At 42.6% G+C, this 16,212-nt stretch overlaps 1 protein-coding gene across 3 annotated transcripts in view; it reads right to left on the minus strand.

Annotated features, from left to right (window-relative positions):
- The window catches only part of LACTB (lactamase beta), a 103,083-nt gene that overhangs the window by 71,068 nt on the left and 15,803 nt on the right, over positions 1-16,212 (minus strand). For 2 of the 3 annotated variants that reach the window (XM_073579392.1, XM_073579393.1), the window contains exons 3-4: positions 12,313-12,503; positions 2,817-3,102 (exon numbers count right to left, since the gene is read on the minus strand). In XM_073579392.1, coding sequence (XP_073435493.1) covers positions 2,817-3,102; positions 12,313-12,503 — 477 coding nt within the window. Of the gene's footprint in view, positions 1-2,816; positions 3,103-12,312; positions 12,504-16,212 lie in introns of those variants that run through there. The other variant, XM_073579394.1, reaches the window with a different exon arrangement.

Raw genomic sequence — 16,212 nt, forward strand, 5'->3', positions numbered from 1 at the left:
TAACCCTCTTTCCAACCCTAACCCTCTTTCCAACCCTAACCCTCTTTCCAACCCTAACCCTCTTTCCAACCCTAACCCTCTTTTCAACCCTAACCCTCTTTTCAACCCTAACCCTCTTTTCAACCCTAACCCTAACCCTCTTTTCAACCCTAACCCTAACCCTCTTTTCAACCCTAACCCTCTTTTCAACCCTAACCCTCTTTTCAACCCTAACCCTCTTTTCAACCCTAACCCTCTTTCCAACCCTAACCCTAACCCTCTTTCCAACCCTAACCCTAACCCTCTTTCCAACCCTAACCCTCTTTTCAACCCTAACCCTCTTTTCAACCCTAACCCTCTTTTCAACCCTAACCCTCTTTCCAACCCTAACCCTAACCCTCTTTCCAACCCTAACCCTCTTTTCAACCCTAACCCTCTTTTCAACCCTAACCCTCTTTTCAACCCTAACCCTCTTTTCAACCCTAAACCTAACCCTCTTTTCAACCCTAACCCTAACCCTCTTTTCAACCCTAACCCTCTTTTCAACCCTAACCCTCTTTTCAACCCTAACCCTCTTTTCAACCCTAACCCTAACCCTCTTTCCAACCCTAACCCTCTTTCCAACCCTAACCCTAACCCTCTTTCCAACCCTAACCCTAACCCTCTTTCCAACCCTAACCCTCTTTTCAACCCTAACCCTCTTTTCAACCCTAACCCTCTTTTCAACCCTAACCCTCTTTTCAACCCTAACCCTAACCCTCTTTCCAACCCTAACCCTAACCCTCTTTCCAACCCTAACCCTCTTTTCAACCCTAACCCTCTTTTCAACCCTAACCCTCTTTTCAACCCTAACCCTCTTTTCAACCCTAAACCTAACCCTCTTTTCAACCCTAACCCTAACCCTCTTTTCAACCCTAACCCTCTTTTCAACCCTAACCCTCTTTTCAACCCTAACCCTCTTTTCAACCCTAACCCTAACCCTCTTTTCAACCCTAACCCTAACCCTCTTTTCAACCCTAACCCTCTTTTCAACCCTAACCCTAACCCTATCCCTAATGGAAAAATAAAAATAAAAATATTTTCTTTATTTTATTAGTTGTGCCTACCTATGGGGGTGATAGGCACATAAAGTCCTCCATCCATACAGTACAATGGCTCGACATAGATCTCCATAAAGTATAGTGGCTCCACATAGTCCTCCATACAGTGTAATGGCCCCCACATAATCCTTCATAAAGTGCAATAGGCGCTACATAGAGCTCCATGCAGTATAATGGCCCCACATGATGCTCCATACTATAAAATGGCCTCACATAGTGCTCCATACTATATAATGGCTCCATACTGTATAATAGCCCCACACAATGCTCCATGCAGTATAATGGCCCCACATGAAGCTCCATACTGAATATTGGCCCAACATACTGTATAATGTGCCTACATAGTGCTCCATACAGTATAATAGCCTCACATTAAAAAAAAAAAATAAAAAAAAATAAAAATACCGTATATACTCGTGTATAAGCAGAGGCACCAAATTTTGCCACGAAAAACTGGGAAAACTTATTGACTCGAGTATAAGCCAGGTATGCATTGTCCCATAATCCCTATTTTAGTATGCATAGCTCCTTATCCCCATCCTTCTCTGCATGGCTCCTTATTCCCATCCTTGTATGCATGGCTCCTCATCCCCATCCTGTTATGAATAGCTCCTTATCCCCATCCTTGTATGCATGGTTCCTCATCCCTATATCTTTGTATGTACGGCCCCCATGAGAAAGGAATAAAAAAAACTACACAACATCCTACTTACCTTCCGTGTGCGCCATCGCAACATCTTGTTCCTGTGGCAGCAGCATCTGCTGCCTAGCGATCATGTGTCCCTGATCATTAAGGTAATGAATATTCACCTCTCTCCACGCCTTAATGAACGGCTCGAAGTCGGTGGGTGCAACTGTGTGTGCTATAAGAGAAAAGAATATTCACTGCCAATGCAGTGAATATTAATTTCTCTTTAGCAGCGGGCACAGGCTTTAGACGCGGAGCCGGCTCCTGCGACGTGATGGGACTCTGCGTGTTCAGAGGACTGTAGCTACAGTGGTAGTGATCAGGGAGATGGCGAGGGGGCTGAGAAGAGTGGTGGCGCGCGTACCCACTGTGAGGGCTCTGCGTGCCCCCTTTGGCACGCATGCCATAGGTTCGCCGCCACTGGTCTATAAGATGACCTGGTAAAAGTCTGCCTTTGAGAAAACCTTGAAGAAAAATATATAAAGATGTCGGCCTGGATTTGTTTACATTTTCTGACAGGAGCCAATAAGATAATACCTAAAACCAGCTTTCAAATAGCCACTGCTTCAGTGTATCAGCTTTGGTGCTCCCACCACTCCTGGGGCTGGAATCCTGCCGCACATCATACACATGATCACTGAATCATTAAGCTCAGCGGTGATACCGGCATGTCCAACACGTGACCACTGAGCTCACTGATAACCCGTATAGCCTATGTGAATGGAGCGGGTTTTGAATGGTTTGTTATGGTTATTTTTATCATGTTATTACATCTCCTGCTGTCAGTCATGTTTCATAAAACAAAAACCTTGTCTCTTAAGTGCCTGGGCTGAGAACATACTGTTTGCACATTTTCTTACCTCCGGCTACACTGTTCAAAGCCCCCAAAACAAAGATATATTCATGTATGGATTACTTTACAGTAAAAAACAATGGCAGACACATGCAATTCTACACAAACCCTCAAAGCATATATATGTATATACTTAAAAAAGAAGAAAAGAAAAATCATCAATGCCCCGTGTTCTCCATAATGTTAAGTTACCTACCAGGTTTAAACACCAAAGGATCATTCTTAAACAGTTCTAAAGCTTCAATCACGCTGTTGAACTTGTCCTTGATGTAAAACTCTTCCGGTTCCAATGATGAATTTTTCTGGGTTTTTGCAGTATCAGGTTTCGATTTGCGCTGCTCTACTATTCTCATTGATTCAGTATCGTCCAGAGGCATTTCTGAAGATTTATTTCCAGTTTTTTTCCTGATTTTCTGTATATCCTTTTCATAATGCCTAATTCCACTTATGTGTGACACCAACAACCTGGTTGTTATTGTTACCTGGAAGTGAAATAATCGCAGTCTTAGAAGCCTTATACAGCGCTAAGCATTGGCATGACTGAACAAAAAAAAAACAAGTGACCAATGAAGTGGTCCTAAAATATGAGCATAACATACTATATACTGGTATGCAATCCATCTAGCAGTCTACTAACCATGCTGAACTTGTATGTTAAAAAAAAAAAAAACACATCCTTCTATCTCTTGTTTTTTCACCTGGCAAATAGAAAAAAAAAAAAAGAATAATAAAGAATAATCTTTCTTTTCTTGAATATTTAAAGCAAACCCTTCACAAGGTTAGGCAAATACGAGTTACGGCCACCGCCTTTCAGGGCTTATCTACAGCATTCTATAATGCTGTAGATAAGCCCCGATCCGACCTGCAAGAGAGGAAAAATAACTTTTATTATACTCACATACAGGGCGGTCCGGTCTGATGAGTGTTGCAGGTCCGGGTCTGGCGCTTCCCATCTTCTTTCGATGCTGCCCTCCTGCTTGCTTCTTCGCTCCCCTGCATCGCGCTCCTGCGCAGGCATACTTATCTGCCCTGTTGAGGGCAGAGTACAGTACTGCAGTGCACAGGTGCCTGGAAAGGTTAGAGAGGCCTAGCACCTGCGCACTGCAGTACTTTGCTCTGCACTCAACAGGGCAGATAAGTACGTCTGGGCAGGAGCCCGATGCCGGGAAGCATGTGAAGCAAGCAGGAGAACGGCATCACAAGAAGATGGGAGGCACCGGACCCAGAAATGCAACACCCATCAGAATGGATATCCCAGCAGGTGAGTATGCTTATCTACAGCATTATAGAACACTGTAAATAAGCCCTGAAAGGCGGTGGCCGTAACTCGTGACAGGTTCCCTTTAAGCAAATATTCAGAAAACCACACCGCCATGTTAGGCTATGCTCAAATGTCCAGTGAGCATATATTATTTGTGCAAACATGAGTTTTTTGTGGTTTTTTTAGCTGGACAAAAAAAAGTTATTTCAACTGGACCATTTTTTAAACATTGCAGAAGTCTAAGGAAAATTGATCCGTTACATAGCCATCCATTTTCTTCCATTTGAAACTGATCCAGTAAGCAAAAAAATGATCCTTTTCAAACGACAAACAAACAGAAGGCCAATTAATGGATCCAGTTAAAATAAGTTTTCTTTAGCCTGAAAAGAAAGTTGTGTCACAACAACTTTTTTTTGTCAACAGATTGCTACTAAATCTGTTCTAATGGATGATTAATAGATATGTGAATATAGCCTTAGGGAATGTTCCCACAGTCAGTAAATGCTGAGGGTTGGGTGCTGTGTACTTGTGCAGTGTGCAACCCGCAGAGTCCAGATGTTACAGCATAGTGGATCAGATTTCAAGAAATCCCATGTCCACTATGCGTCCAAAGACGCTCACAGCCAAACTGTGGAGGAGACTGACATGCGACATGTCTTTCTAGACCGCAGCATGTAAATTTCTCTTGAGGAGACGCGAGTCGGAATTTCACCAATAGAATGTAGTGGATGCAGTGAATCCGCACGGTTACGTTGAGAAATCCAATGTTACACACAGTTCAACTTCTCCAAGAAAGAGGGATAATTTCCTCTCTCTAAATCATGGGGAAAAAAAAAGGACAAAAGCAAGACTATAAGCAGGTATGAGTGGGCATGAAGCCTGCCAATGAGGTCAGAATACTTTAAAAGGGGCCTTTCCATCTCCAAGATCCTTTCCCAATGTAGAAGGTGTAATAATAATTATATTAACAAATACTTCATATTAGAAATGTAGTATAGTTCTTTGAATTCACTATGTCTTTTCCTCTTGGGCAGGCATTGCAGGACTTAGGTATCCATGGTAATGACCGCTACCAACTAGCTAACTGTCACTTAATTAGTGGACGTAACCATGGATATCCAAGGTCCTGCAATGAATGCAAAAGAGGAAAGAGACCAAGTGCATCAGAAAAACTATTTGCTAAAATTATTATTATTACCCCTACTACATATTGGGATAGGAACTTGGAGATGGGATTAACCCTTTAATATTAATCTAAGCAAATAATAAAATTGGACTGTGGGAGGAGAGTAGCATCTTTGTGATTAAAAACATGGTGACATAAATAAAGATAAAAGCTCTCACCCTATAGTCTATGACTATATGACTCGATCAGGAATGAAGTCGTTACAGGATATTTTCTCAGACGAGGAACCACCGGCGGGTTCCTGGTTCTTTTTTGAACAATTGAGAAGTTTTATAATAAAATTGGCTAATCGGACTAATTTTTTTAGAGCATTAACACCCTTTGAGACCCTCTGCCTGTCCAAGAGCCCTCCGGATCATACCGTATCTCTGTTGTATAAACTCTTTCAAGAGGGACAAACCCCTCTCCATGATTTTCTTCCATTCTTCTTTAAATGGGAGACTGACCTGGGAAGATCTTTATAGTCCGAAGACAGATTGAAGATCCTTCCTTCTCTTTACGTTTAGATCTTCACTATGTTCTACATCACAGGAGAGGAGCTACAGGATTCTTGCAAGATGGTATAGATGCCCTTCAGCTGTACACTCTATATTCCCGGTAGTCCCGGATACTTGTTGGAGATGCCTAAATGACGTGGGCACATTTACTCATATATGGTGGCACTGTCCGGCCACCAAAAACTTGTGGTCAGCAATTTTTGACCTACACAATAGATTGTCTATTATCAATTTTAGACCCACAATGGAAGCTGCATTATTATTGTACATGAGTGACATCTCAGTTTCCAAATTCAAAAAAGGTCTTCTTAGACATTTCCTTACAGCTGTCAGAAACCTGATCCCCAGATATTGGAAACAGGTAAAGTCACCTTCTCGTTCTGAGTTTGTCACTGAGCTTAATGATTTCTACAGAATGGAGCAAATGATAGGCCAAATAGTTGGCGACACAGACAGAGGCTATAACACTTGGGCTCCCTGGCTTGTTTTTAGAGAGACCCCTGGGTTCGTGGTATGGGTGGTATGGGACACTGATGATTCTCTTCAATACATGATCACCCCTATGATTTGACTGGATGGTATTCGGGGCACCCTGGGTTCCTGGATAGTCTTCCTGGATCTTGACTCCCATCGGAGGATCTATGGCCTTCCGGGTCTAGGGAATGCCTCAATCCCATTTCTAATTTGTAATTCCTATTTTTTACGATCATTTAATCCCCTCCCCTTTCTTCTCTTTTCTTCTTTCCCTCCTGTTTCCTTTTATCTTCATTTTCTTGTTAAGGTTGTATAAATAAGGGGGCGTGGCCTGGCGCGGATGTGAGAGGACGTGAGGCTGAGGAGCTCCACTGTCATTCTGAAGAATAATCCTTAATAGGCCGACATAACAGAGACCCGTGCACACTTACTGCTGTGGTGGGTGCCCGAGGGCCGAGTGGAGACACCGGGAGTGAAGAAGAGTGCGGAGATGGGGAGGAGGAGGCAGAAAGACGTCGGGGAGGACGGCAGTGTGGCTGCACAAGATGGCGCCGGGAGAGTGGAGGAGGCACAGAGACTGACTGAGAACTATGGCAGAAGGTCACAAATTATCCAGAAGCTGCAGCGCTTTGCAAGGGAAGATGAGGGGGGCACCGGAGAAGGTACTGTGCTGGAGGGAGAGAGAATGAGCAACGAAGCTGCAGGAGAAGCTGAAAGCAGGGAGGAGGGGGGAGGGGGAGTCACTGTCTCTGAGTGTGCATCTGAAGAGGAGGATAGTGAAGCTGACGAGGAGGGCCCTGAAGGGGAACCAACTTTAAAAGATGTCTTTCTGGTGGTATTGTTCTGTAAAAAAACACTGACTAAGTTGAGCAGCCGGGTTGATAATATTAAGGAAGAAATTATTGGAATTAAAGAGGCACTAAACAAGGCGGATGCTAGGATGGGTGCTGTGGAAGAGAGAGTGAGCACCACTGAGGACACTGTAAATAAAATGCAGAAAACTCAGAACCAGCACACGCAAAAGATTTCAGAAGTGCACTTAAAACAAGATGATCTAGAAAATAGATCTAGGAGAAACAATCTTAGATTTGTGGGATTCCCAGAAAAAGTAGAGGGTAACGACCCCACTGACTTTACTGAGCAATGGATCCTATCTAAAATTGGCAGAGACACACTCTCCAGGGTGTTTGCGGTAGAGAGAGCACACCGCGTTCCCCTGCGACCCCTCCCTCCGGGTAGTGCCCCCCGTACAATGTTGGCCAGGATACTTAACTGCAGAGATAGAGAGACTATCCTCCGGGAGGCTAGGAAGAAGGAGGACCTCATATTTAATGGACGCCGTATTGAAATATATCCGGACTATTCAGCAGAGGTTCAGAAAATGCGGATGAAATTTGGCGAGGTCAAGAAAGGACTGAGAGTGCTGGGAGTGAAGTACTCTATGTTATATCCCGCCAAACTGAGAGTAGCAGCTTTGGGGTCTGTTCAGTTTTTTCCAACCCCAGAGGAGGCCGTCAAGTGGATGGAAATCAACCACTCCAAACTAAGGGCTGAGAAAGAAGGAAAAGGCTGAAGAAGAAGAATTTTTCGGACATTTTTTCTCTATTTTTGAATCTGTGCCCCGCGACGCCTGGGTACTCAGATCTATTTTTGGGTCGTAGATCCTGGGGTTTTTTTTTTCTTTTATGTTTATTGAATTATCCATGTTAAAAAAAGTTATGTGGCCTATTGGGCATGTTTGTATGTGACGGTGGGAGCGATGTACGCCCAAGTGAAGGAGGTTCAGTGGCTATTCGAGGGCTCACAGTAGCTAGGTGCCAGTTGCACCCTCTCTCGTTGGAGAGAGAGAATCTGTTATACGGGGAAGGAGGGGAGAGGGGGGGCGGGGGGGATATGTTGTGGGAGAGTTTTCATACTGCAATGTGATAAAGGGACTACAAGAGACCGACTACAACTGATGTTCATAGGACATAATGAGTGGTGATACAAGAATTCTAAGTTGGAATGTGAGGGGGGTTTCAGATCCAAGTAAAAGAGCGGCAGTCATGGCAGAAATTAGAAAGTACAATCCAGCTATTAAGTGTTTACTAGAAATTCACTTGATTAAAGGAAAAGAAAAATGGATTACCCGGGCCTATCACTCTATGTATTCGGCCTACGCGAGGGGAGTCTCTGTACTGATACATTCTCATGCTCACTACGAGGAAATTGAATCTTACGTAGATAGGGATGGGCAGTTTGTTTCCCTGAGATGCCGAATTTCTGGTGTATGTGTGATTATAGTGGCACTTTATATTCCACCCCCATATTCGAAAAAGAAACTACAAGAGATTTTTGAGTGGACGGGGAGGGGAGGGGAATGTCCGGTGTTAATATTAGGGGACGTTAACAATGTCATGAACGAGTATTGGGATCGTGTGGGAATCGGGGGAATTAACCCCAGGAAGGATAGGATGACTCCATTCGGGACATATGTTAGTGAGATGGGTATGATAGACTTATGGAGAGTGCGGAATGAGGGGAACAAATGCTTTTCGTGTTATTCGTCCTCGTATCATGCCTTATCGCGCATAGACTTAGCATTAGGTAACAGGGGCATGGACGGAATAGTTGGGACGGTGGAATATTTACAGAGAGTTATCTCCGACCATAAGGCAATTGAAGTTAGTTTGAGACTGGGAGTGGGAAAAAGGAGGAGAGTAGGGGGGACAATACATCCGGAATGGCTCAAATGTCTTAATATGGAAATTATTAAAAAAGATCTTATTGAATTCTTCCAATTAAATGAAGGTTCTGCTGACTTACTTATAGTGTGGGATACCATGAAAGCATATTTAAGGGGACTATTCATACGAGATATTTTGAGACGTAAGACACAAACGAGACAGGTAAACCAAGAGACTACAGACAGATTGAGCAGGGCAGAGGAGGAAATGATACGTAGGCCCAGTATCGCCACTAAAAAGGCACTAAAAGCACAAGAAGAAGTAAATAAGTTATATTTACAAGGGATAGACAAGAAAAGGGCATTCCAGAGAGCACTGTTCTATGACGAAGGGAAAAAGGTGGGACACTTACTGTCAGTGATATCTGCGGCGCAGAAAGGGTCCACACAGATATATAAAAATTGTCAAGGAGGATGGGGTAACTCATAAAGCCACCTCTGGGATATTGGAATGTTTCCGGGAATACTATGTAAAATTATATACCTCAGAATTGGGGGTTAGAGAACAAGAAATGGATAGATATTTACAAGAGATAGAGATACCCAAGTTAGATGATACTGATAAACAGAATCTGGAAGAATTATTTACTGTAGAGGAAGTGGAGAAGGCTATTCTGTCATTGGCAAATAATAGGTCACCTGGCTCTGACGGTATCCCGGGAGAAGCATATAAGGAACTAATAGAGGTCGTAGCACCTAAACTTAAGGAGGTATTTGAAGATGCAGCGGAGAGAGGGGCTTTGCCGAGGTCTATGAGGGAGGCCGTAATTGTGGTTATTCCTAAGGAGGGGAAAGATGCCTCATCCGTTGAATCCTATAGACCCATCTCGTTATTGACGTCAGACGTTAAAATATTAGCTAAAATGTTGGCGATAAGAATGTCTGGGGTTGTTCAAAAATAGATATATCCAGACCAATCGGGTTTTTTACAAAATAGATCTACCGCCATTAACCTACGTAGACTCTTTCTTAATATACAACTCCCGGCAGATAATGTAGGGGAAAGGGTGGTGGCCTCGCTGGATGCACGAAAGGCATTTGAAAGGGTAGAGTGAAATTATCTATGGGCAGTATTGAAGTTAATGGGATTCGGACATAGATTTATTTCCTGGATTAAATTATTATACGCGGATCCAAAGGGGTACATTAGGATTAACGGGGAGACCTCGGAGTCGTTTGGGTTGTTCAGAGGAACTCGTCAGGGATGCCCCTTATCGCCGTTGCTATTTGCGGTGGCGATGGAGCCATTAGCGATTAAAATTCGTAACTCCACAGAAATACAGGGCTTCAGATATGGGAATCTGGAGGAAAAGATTGCCCTATATGCAGATGACATACTCCTTTTTCTGCAAGATGGGGGGAGATTCGTTGACTAAGGTTATGGCCCTTATAGAAAGATTTGGATCCTTTTCCGGATTGAGAATTAATTGGGACAAATCATGTATCATGGGGATTGACCGGGAATTGGGATGTCCACATATAGGTGGGGTGGATGGACAGCTGAAAGTAGTTAATGAATTTAAATACCTCGGAATATGGGTATCAATGCCTATATCTAGATTTCTCGAATTAAACCTGGATCCTTTATTAGTTAAACTTAAAGCCAAGATGACAGCATGGTGTAAACTAGTATTGTCAATAGTAGGGAGGACGAACCTACTTAAAATGATAATGATGCCTCAGTTGGTGTATATTCTCCATAATACCCCGGTGTGGATCCCAAAGAGAAGATTTTAAAAAATTAATACTATTTTTAGGGAACTAATTTGGGGGAAAAAACAAGCAAAACTTAAACTGGAAGTGCTCCAAAGGGGGAAGGAGGAAGGAGGGCTGGCGGCACCAAACCCATGGATATACTTTATAGCAACGCAAGGGCAGCACTTCAGAGGTTGGCAAGAGGAGGGAAATTTAAATGTTATGGGAAAAATTTTGGCCCAACTGACCAATAAAAAAATATTAATACAGAGTCTGGATGCTTTGTGAGTCATGGAAAAGGACTACCTACTTTTAGTTTAATGCATAAAATATGGCAAAATATTAAGAGTCTCAGAGGAATTGGGGAATTGACGATATACACGCCTATTTGGGATAATGCAAGCCTATCAGAACTGTGTAAATTCAAGGATTTTGGTGATTGGGAGAGGAAAGGATTGCAATATATGTGGCAGTTACTGGAGGGGACGGAAATCAAGCCATTTTCTGTATTAAAAGAGGAGTTTGGGCTCTCGAGCAGCGGGGAGTTTCGATACCTCGGTCTCAGGCATGCATTCCAGGCACAGAAACATGACACATATGACGGTACAAAAACATGTTGTGTTGGATTATGTGTGCGCGTCTGGGGGTACGAGGGGAGTTATTTCCACCATTTACCGGGACCTATTGTACTCCCACATGATTAGGTTTCCCCTAAAGGCAAAAGCTAAATGGGAGAGGGAAGTGGGACAGATAGAAGATGAAATATGGGACACTATATTAGAATATATACCCAAACTTTCATTGAGTGAACCGGGTAGGATATCGCAGCTGTACATCATACATAGAACGTATAAAACCCCGGAACTTATGGAAAAAATGGGCCTGAGGGACAATGCGGAATGTCCAAGATGTAGAGTTGAGCCCGCGGGAATGTTACACATGCTCTGGTCCTGCCCAAGACTCTCCTCATATTGGGGGGAGGTTATTGAACAAATTGAGAAGATATACCAATGTGGAGTGGGAAGGGACCCCATAACGTGTGTGTTGGGGTATGTGGAGGAAGTGTCTGTGGGAAATGCATTTAAGCCAATTATAGCAAAACTTTTATATGTTGCCCGTAAACTGATCGCACAAAAATGGATCGATGCCGAGCCACCGACGGTTGGGGAATTTATTGTACGAGTGAACAATGTAGTTCGGTTAGAAGAAAGAGTTTATAGACGACGACACAAAGAGGTGCATTTTGAAAAACTTTGGTCTAAGTGGTTGCAGTAGAGTCAACCTTATTGAGAATGTCTTATGGCAATTAGGCTGGGGGGGCGAGGGAGGAGGGAGGAGGGGGGGCTTTCTTATGAGGGGGGTAACTCGAATGTCGTATATTTTTTTTTGTATATGTTCTGGATTTTGCATAGGCTTTTGCCTGCATGTAATGTAAACGGCATTTGAATATAATAAAAAATCTTTGGTTCAAAAAAAAAAGGTTGTATAAATAACTTTCTTTCACAAACATTCTAAACATGTCAATATCCTGCTCTATAAACCCATCAATATATTGATTGTTTTTAGTTTAGCAAGTTTTATTACAATAAAAATGATACAGCTATCATTTATATCCTACAGTTGATAATCTCATGCTGATGTTGATTATATGCTTTCTTATATACCTTACAATAAGCCTGGATTCTGTATTGTATAATTATTTCAAAAAACTTGATTTACACAAAAACATGGGGACATTTTTGGCAGACTAACACAAGCCTTCTGGCAAATTATCAGTGATGTTATTACCACTACATTGCTTTGTTTCTAATTTTCTAAACCGTAAAGGAATACTCATATTGGCACCGTCCACACCTTTTCACCTTCAAACTCCTTTTCTGGAAACTCCGGTACGTACTTCTGCACTGGTGCATCTAGATCTAGACGTCCTTCCTGCCACAGTTTGGCCAGTGCTGCCATAGTGAAGGATTTGCTGATACTGGCCACACGCATGACACTCTCTGGTGAACATGGAATCCGGTTCTCCACATCAGCAAACCCAAGTCCTATAGAAAAGAAGCACAGAATTCAAGAATGCTTACGTTATTACATGGATTTAGCACATAATTTGAATGACATCCCTGTAAATCTTAAAATGATCTTAACTCCTCCACAAACCTTCACTATAATCTTGCAAACTAGACATTAATCTTCCTACCCAGTTACAATAATCAATGTAGTGTGGGCAGAACAGTGGCTCAATGGTTACCACATTAGCCTTGCAATCATAGGGCCCTGGGTTTAAATCCCACCAAGGACAACATGCATAATAATTTACAAACAGAGGTTTGACAGTCATTACTTCCCGACATAAGACGTAATAGTATAACTTAGCCCACGTTCACACTTTCAATATTTGGTCAGTATATTACCTCCGTGTTTGTAAGCCAAAACCAGGAGAGAAATAATCAGAGGAAAAGTATAATAGAAACACGTCACCACTTCCGTATTTATCACCTGCTCCTGGTTTTGGCTTACAAATACTGATGTAAACACTGACCATATACTGAGTGTGTGAAAGTGGCCTTATTCAGGAAGATGCTCCCCCAAATGGATGTACTGGTACTTTATGGTGATCAGGACCGGCGCAATCACTGCAGAAGCACTGTTTACCCGACCGCTAAGCTCCTGCAGGAACAGCCAGGGCCAGCACCAACCCTGGGTGTTTCATCCTCTACATGCCATTATCAATAGTGACTGCGGCTTTGAGATTGTGCTCCCTCTCTCAAAAAAATCAGCCTACCTAAAAAGCAGGGCTGTGGAGTCGGTAAGCCAAACCTGCGACTCCGACTCCTCAATTTCCCTTACACCGACTCCCACTCCCACATATATTGCTTATATTTAAGTGAAAAATTTATTGTAGTACAATGTGAACAGCAGACATTTAATCATTTCTATGATACAATAATCAAGATATTTCGATAGAACATAATATCTATTTATTGGAATACAACTTTAGAACACAAAAAACTGTAATAAATTGTAAATATGTAATACACTGTATACGGTACAGACCAAGTTTGGACACACCTTCTCATTCAAAGAGTTTTCTTTATTTTCATGACTATGAAAATTGTAGATTCACTCTGAAGGCATCAAAACAATGAGTTAACACATTTGGAATTATATAATTAACAAAAAAGTAAGAAACAACTGAAAATATGTCTTATATTCTAGGTTCATCAAAGTAGCCACCTTTTGCTTTGATTACTGCTTTGCACGCTCTTCTCATTCTCTTGATGAGCTTCAAGAGGTAGTCACTGGAAATGGTCTTCCAATAGTCTTGAAGGAGTTCCCAGAGATGCTTAGTACTTGTTGGCCCTTTTGCCTTCACTCTGCGGTCCAGCTCACCCCAAACCATCTCGATTGGGTTGAGGTCTGGTGACTGGAGGCCAGGTCATCTGGCGTAGCATCCCATCACTCTCCTTCTTGGTCAAATAGCCCTTACACAGCCTGGAGGTGTGTTTGAGGTCATTGTCCTGTTGAAAAATAAATGATGGGCAACTAAACGCAAACTGGATGGAATAGCATGCCGCTGCAAGATGCTGTGGTAGCCATGCTGGTTCAGTATGCCTTCAATTTTGAATAAATCCCCAACAGTGTCACCAGCAAAGCACCCCAGCACCATCACACCTTCTCCTCCATGCTTCACGGTGGGAACCAGGCATGTAGAGTCCATCCGTTCACCTTTTCTGAGTCGCACAAAGACATGGTGGTTGGAACCAAAGATCTCAAATTTGGACTCATCAGACCAAAGCAGATTTCCACTGGTCTAATGTCCATTCCGTGTGTTCTTTAGCCCAAACAAGTCTCTTCTGCTTGTTGCCTGTCCTTAGCTGTGGTTTCCTAGCAGCTATTTGACCATGAAGGCCTGCTGCACAAAGTCTCCTCTTAACAGCTGTTGTAGAGATGTGTCTGCTGCTAGAACGCTGTGTGGCATTGACCTGGTCTCTAATCTGAGCTGCTGTTAACCTGCGATTTCTGAGGCTGGTGACTCGGATGAACTTATCCTCCGCAGCAGAGGTGACTCTTGGTCTTCCTTTCCTGGTGCGGTCCTCATGCGAGCCAGTTTCTTTGTAGCGCTTGATGGTTTTTGCCAATGCACTTGGGGACACTTTCAAAGTTTTCCCAATTTTTCGGACTGACTGACCTTCATTTCTTAAAGTAATGATGGCCACTCGTTCTTCTTTACTTGGCTGCTTTTTTCTTGCCATAATGCAAATTCTAACAGTCTATTCAGTAGGACTATCAGCTGTGTATCCACCAGACTTCTGCACAACACAACTGATGGTCCCAACCCCATTTATAGGGCAAGAAATCCCACTTATTAAACCTGACAGGGCACACCAGTGAAGTGAAAACCATTTCCGGTGACTACCTCTTGAAGCTCATCAAGAGAATGCCAAGAGTGTGCAAAGCAGAAATCAAACCAAAAGGTGGCTACTTTGAAGAACCTAGAATATAAGACATATTTTCAGTTGTTTCACACTTTTTTGTTAATTATATAATTCCACAAGTGTTAATTCATAGTTTTGATTCCTTTAGAGTGAATCTACAATTTTCATAGTCATGAAAAGAAAGGAAACGCTTTGATTGAGAAGGTGTGTCCAAACTTTTGGTCTGTACTGTGTGTATATATTATATACACACACACACACACACACTATGACTTATCTCGGCTAAGATAAAGCCTAGATCCTCAGGCTACATTCACACTATGGGCGTAGCCAGGATCAAACCAGGGGGGGAGGGGCAGAACCTCATACTGTTCCGCAGAATTTCATACTGCACACCTCAGCTGCTGCAGAACCTCTTACTTCACACCCCTACACTTGAAAATAAAGCCTGCACCTTAAGAAGATGTGGTGATGAATGCAGTCTATTTATTCCAACTATCAATTGATGTTGATGTGTTACTGAAAACAAGCAATGCCTGTCCTGGGCGTCCTTTTGGGCAGCTATGAGGTGTACCTGACTGGTGCTAAAAAAAAAAGGAGTGTTAGGCTAAGTGCACATGTAGCAGAAAATTTCTGCTCAAAAACCTGACTCCCTTCCCAGAAACCGGGCCTTTTTTGTCTTCGCGTTTTTCCGGCGCGTTTTGAAACGCATCAATATACACAAAGTGCAAAATGCATAGAAATTAATGGGAAGCTTATTTTTAGCGGTTTTATTGGCAAAACCGCTAAAAATACTGCTAAAAAAACGCTGTGTGTGAACACAGCCTTAGTCTGTGTGCTACCTGGCTTTCATTCTTTTTGGTACACATATGATATGGATAGACAGATATGGATATATAGATAGAGCAGATTTCTAATCTGCTTTTGCTATTGAAAACATTATCCATGAGCTCAAAAGCCTTTCAGGTGATGCGGTTTTTTAAAAAGCTGATCTGTTTTTGCAACTGATAAACGTATCCTCAAAAAACGCTGTGTGTGAATGTAGCCTTAGATCAGGAATAGAACAGTCATTTATAGGACATTTCATAACTTTCCCAAATTCCTATGAAAAAATATTCAGCACATTCTGCATTGCACTACTGTACCCAATTTATTATATATTTTAGGAGTCTGAGTCAGTCCATTTTATACCGACTCCACCAAAATGAGCACCGACTCCGACTCCATGACTCCGACTCCACAGCCCTGCTAAAAAGAATAACCACAGGGTCAGCCACGTATGGCGACCTGACAGGCCCTAAGTTCGGCCATAAATAGG

Source organism: Dendrobates tinctorius, unplaced genomic scaffold, assembly GCF_039654945.1.
Source record: "Dendrobates tinctorius isolate UK_male_01 unplaced genomic scaffold, ASM3965494v1 ptg000062l, whole genome shotgun sequence".
In the NCBI taxonomy this organism is placed as follows: Eukaryota; Metazoa; Chordata; class Amphibia; order Anura; family Dendrobatidae; genus Dendrobates; species Dendrobates tinctorius.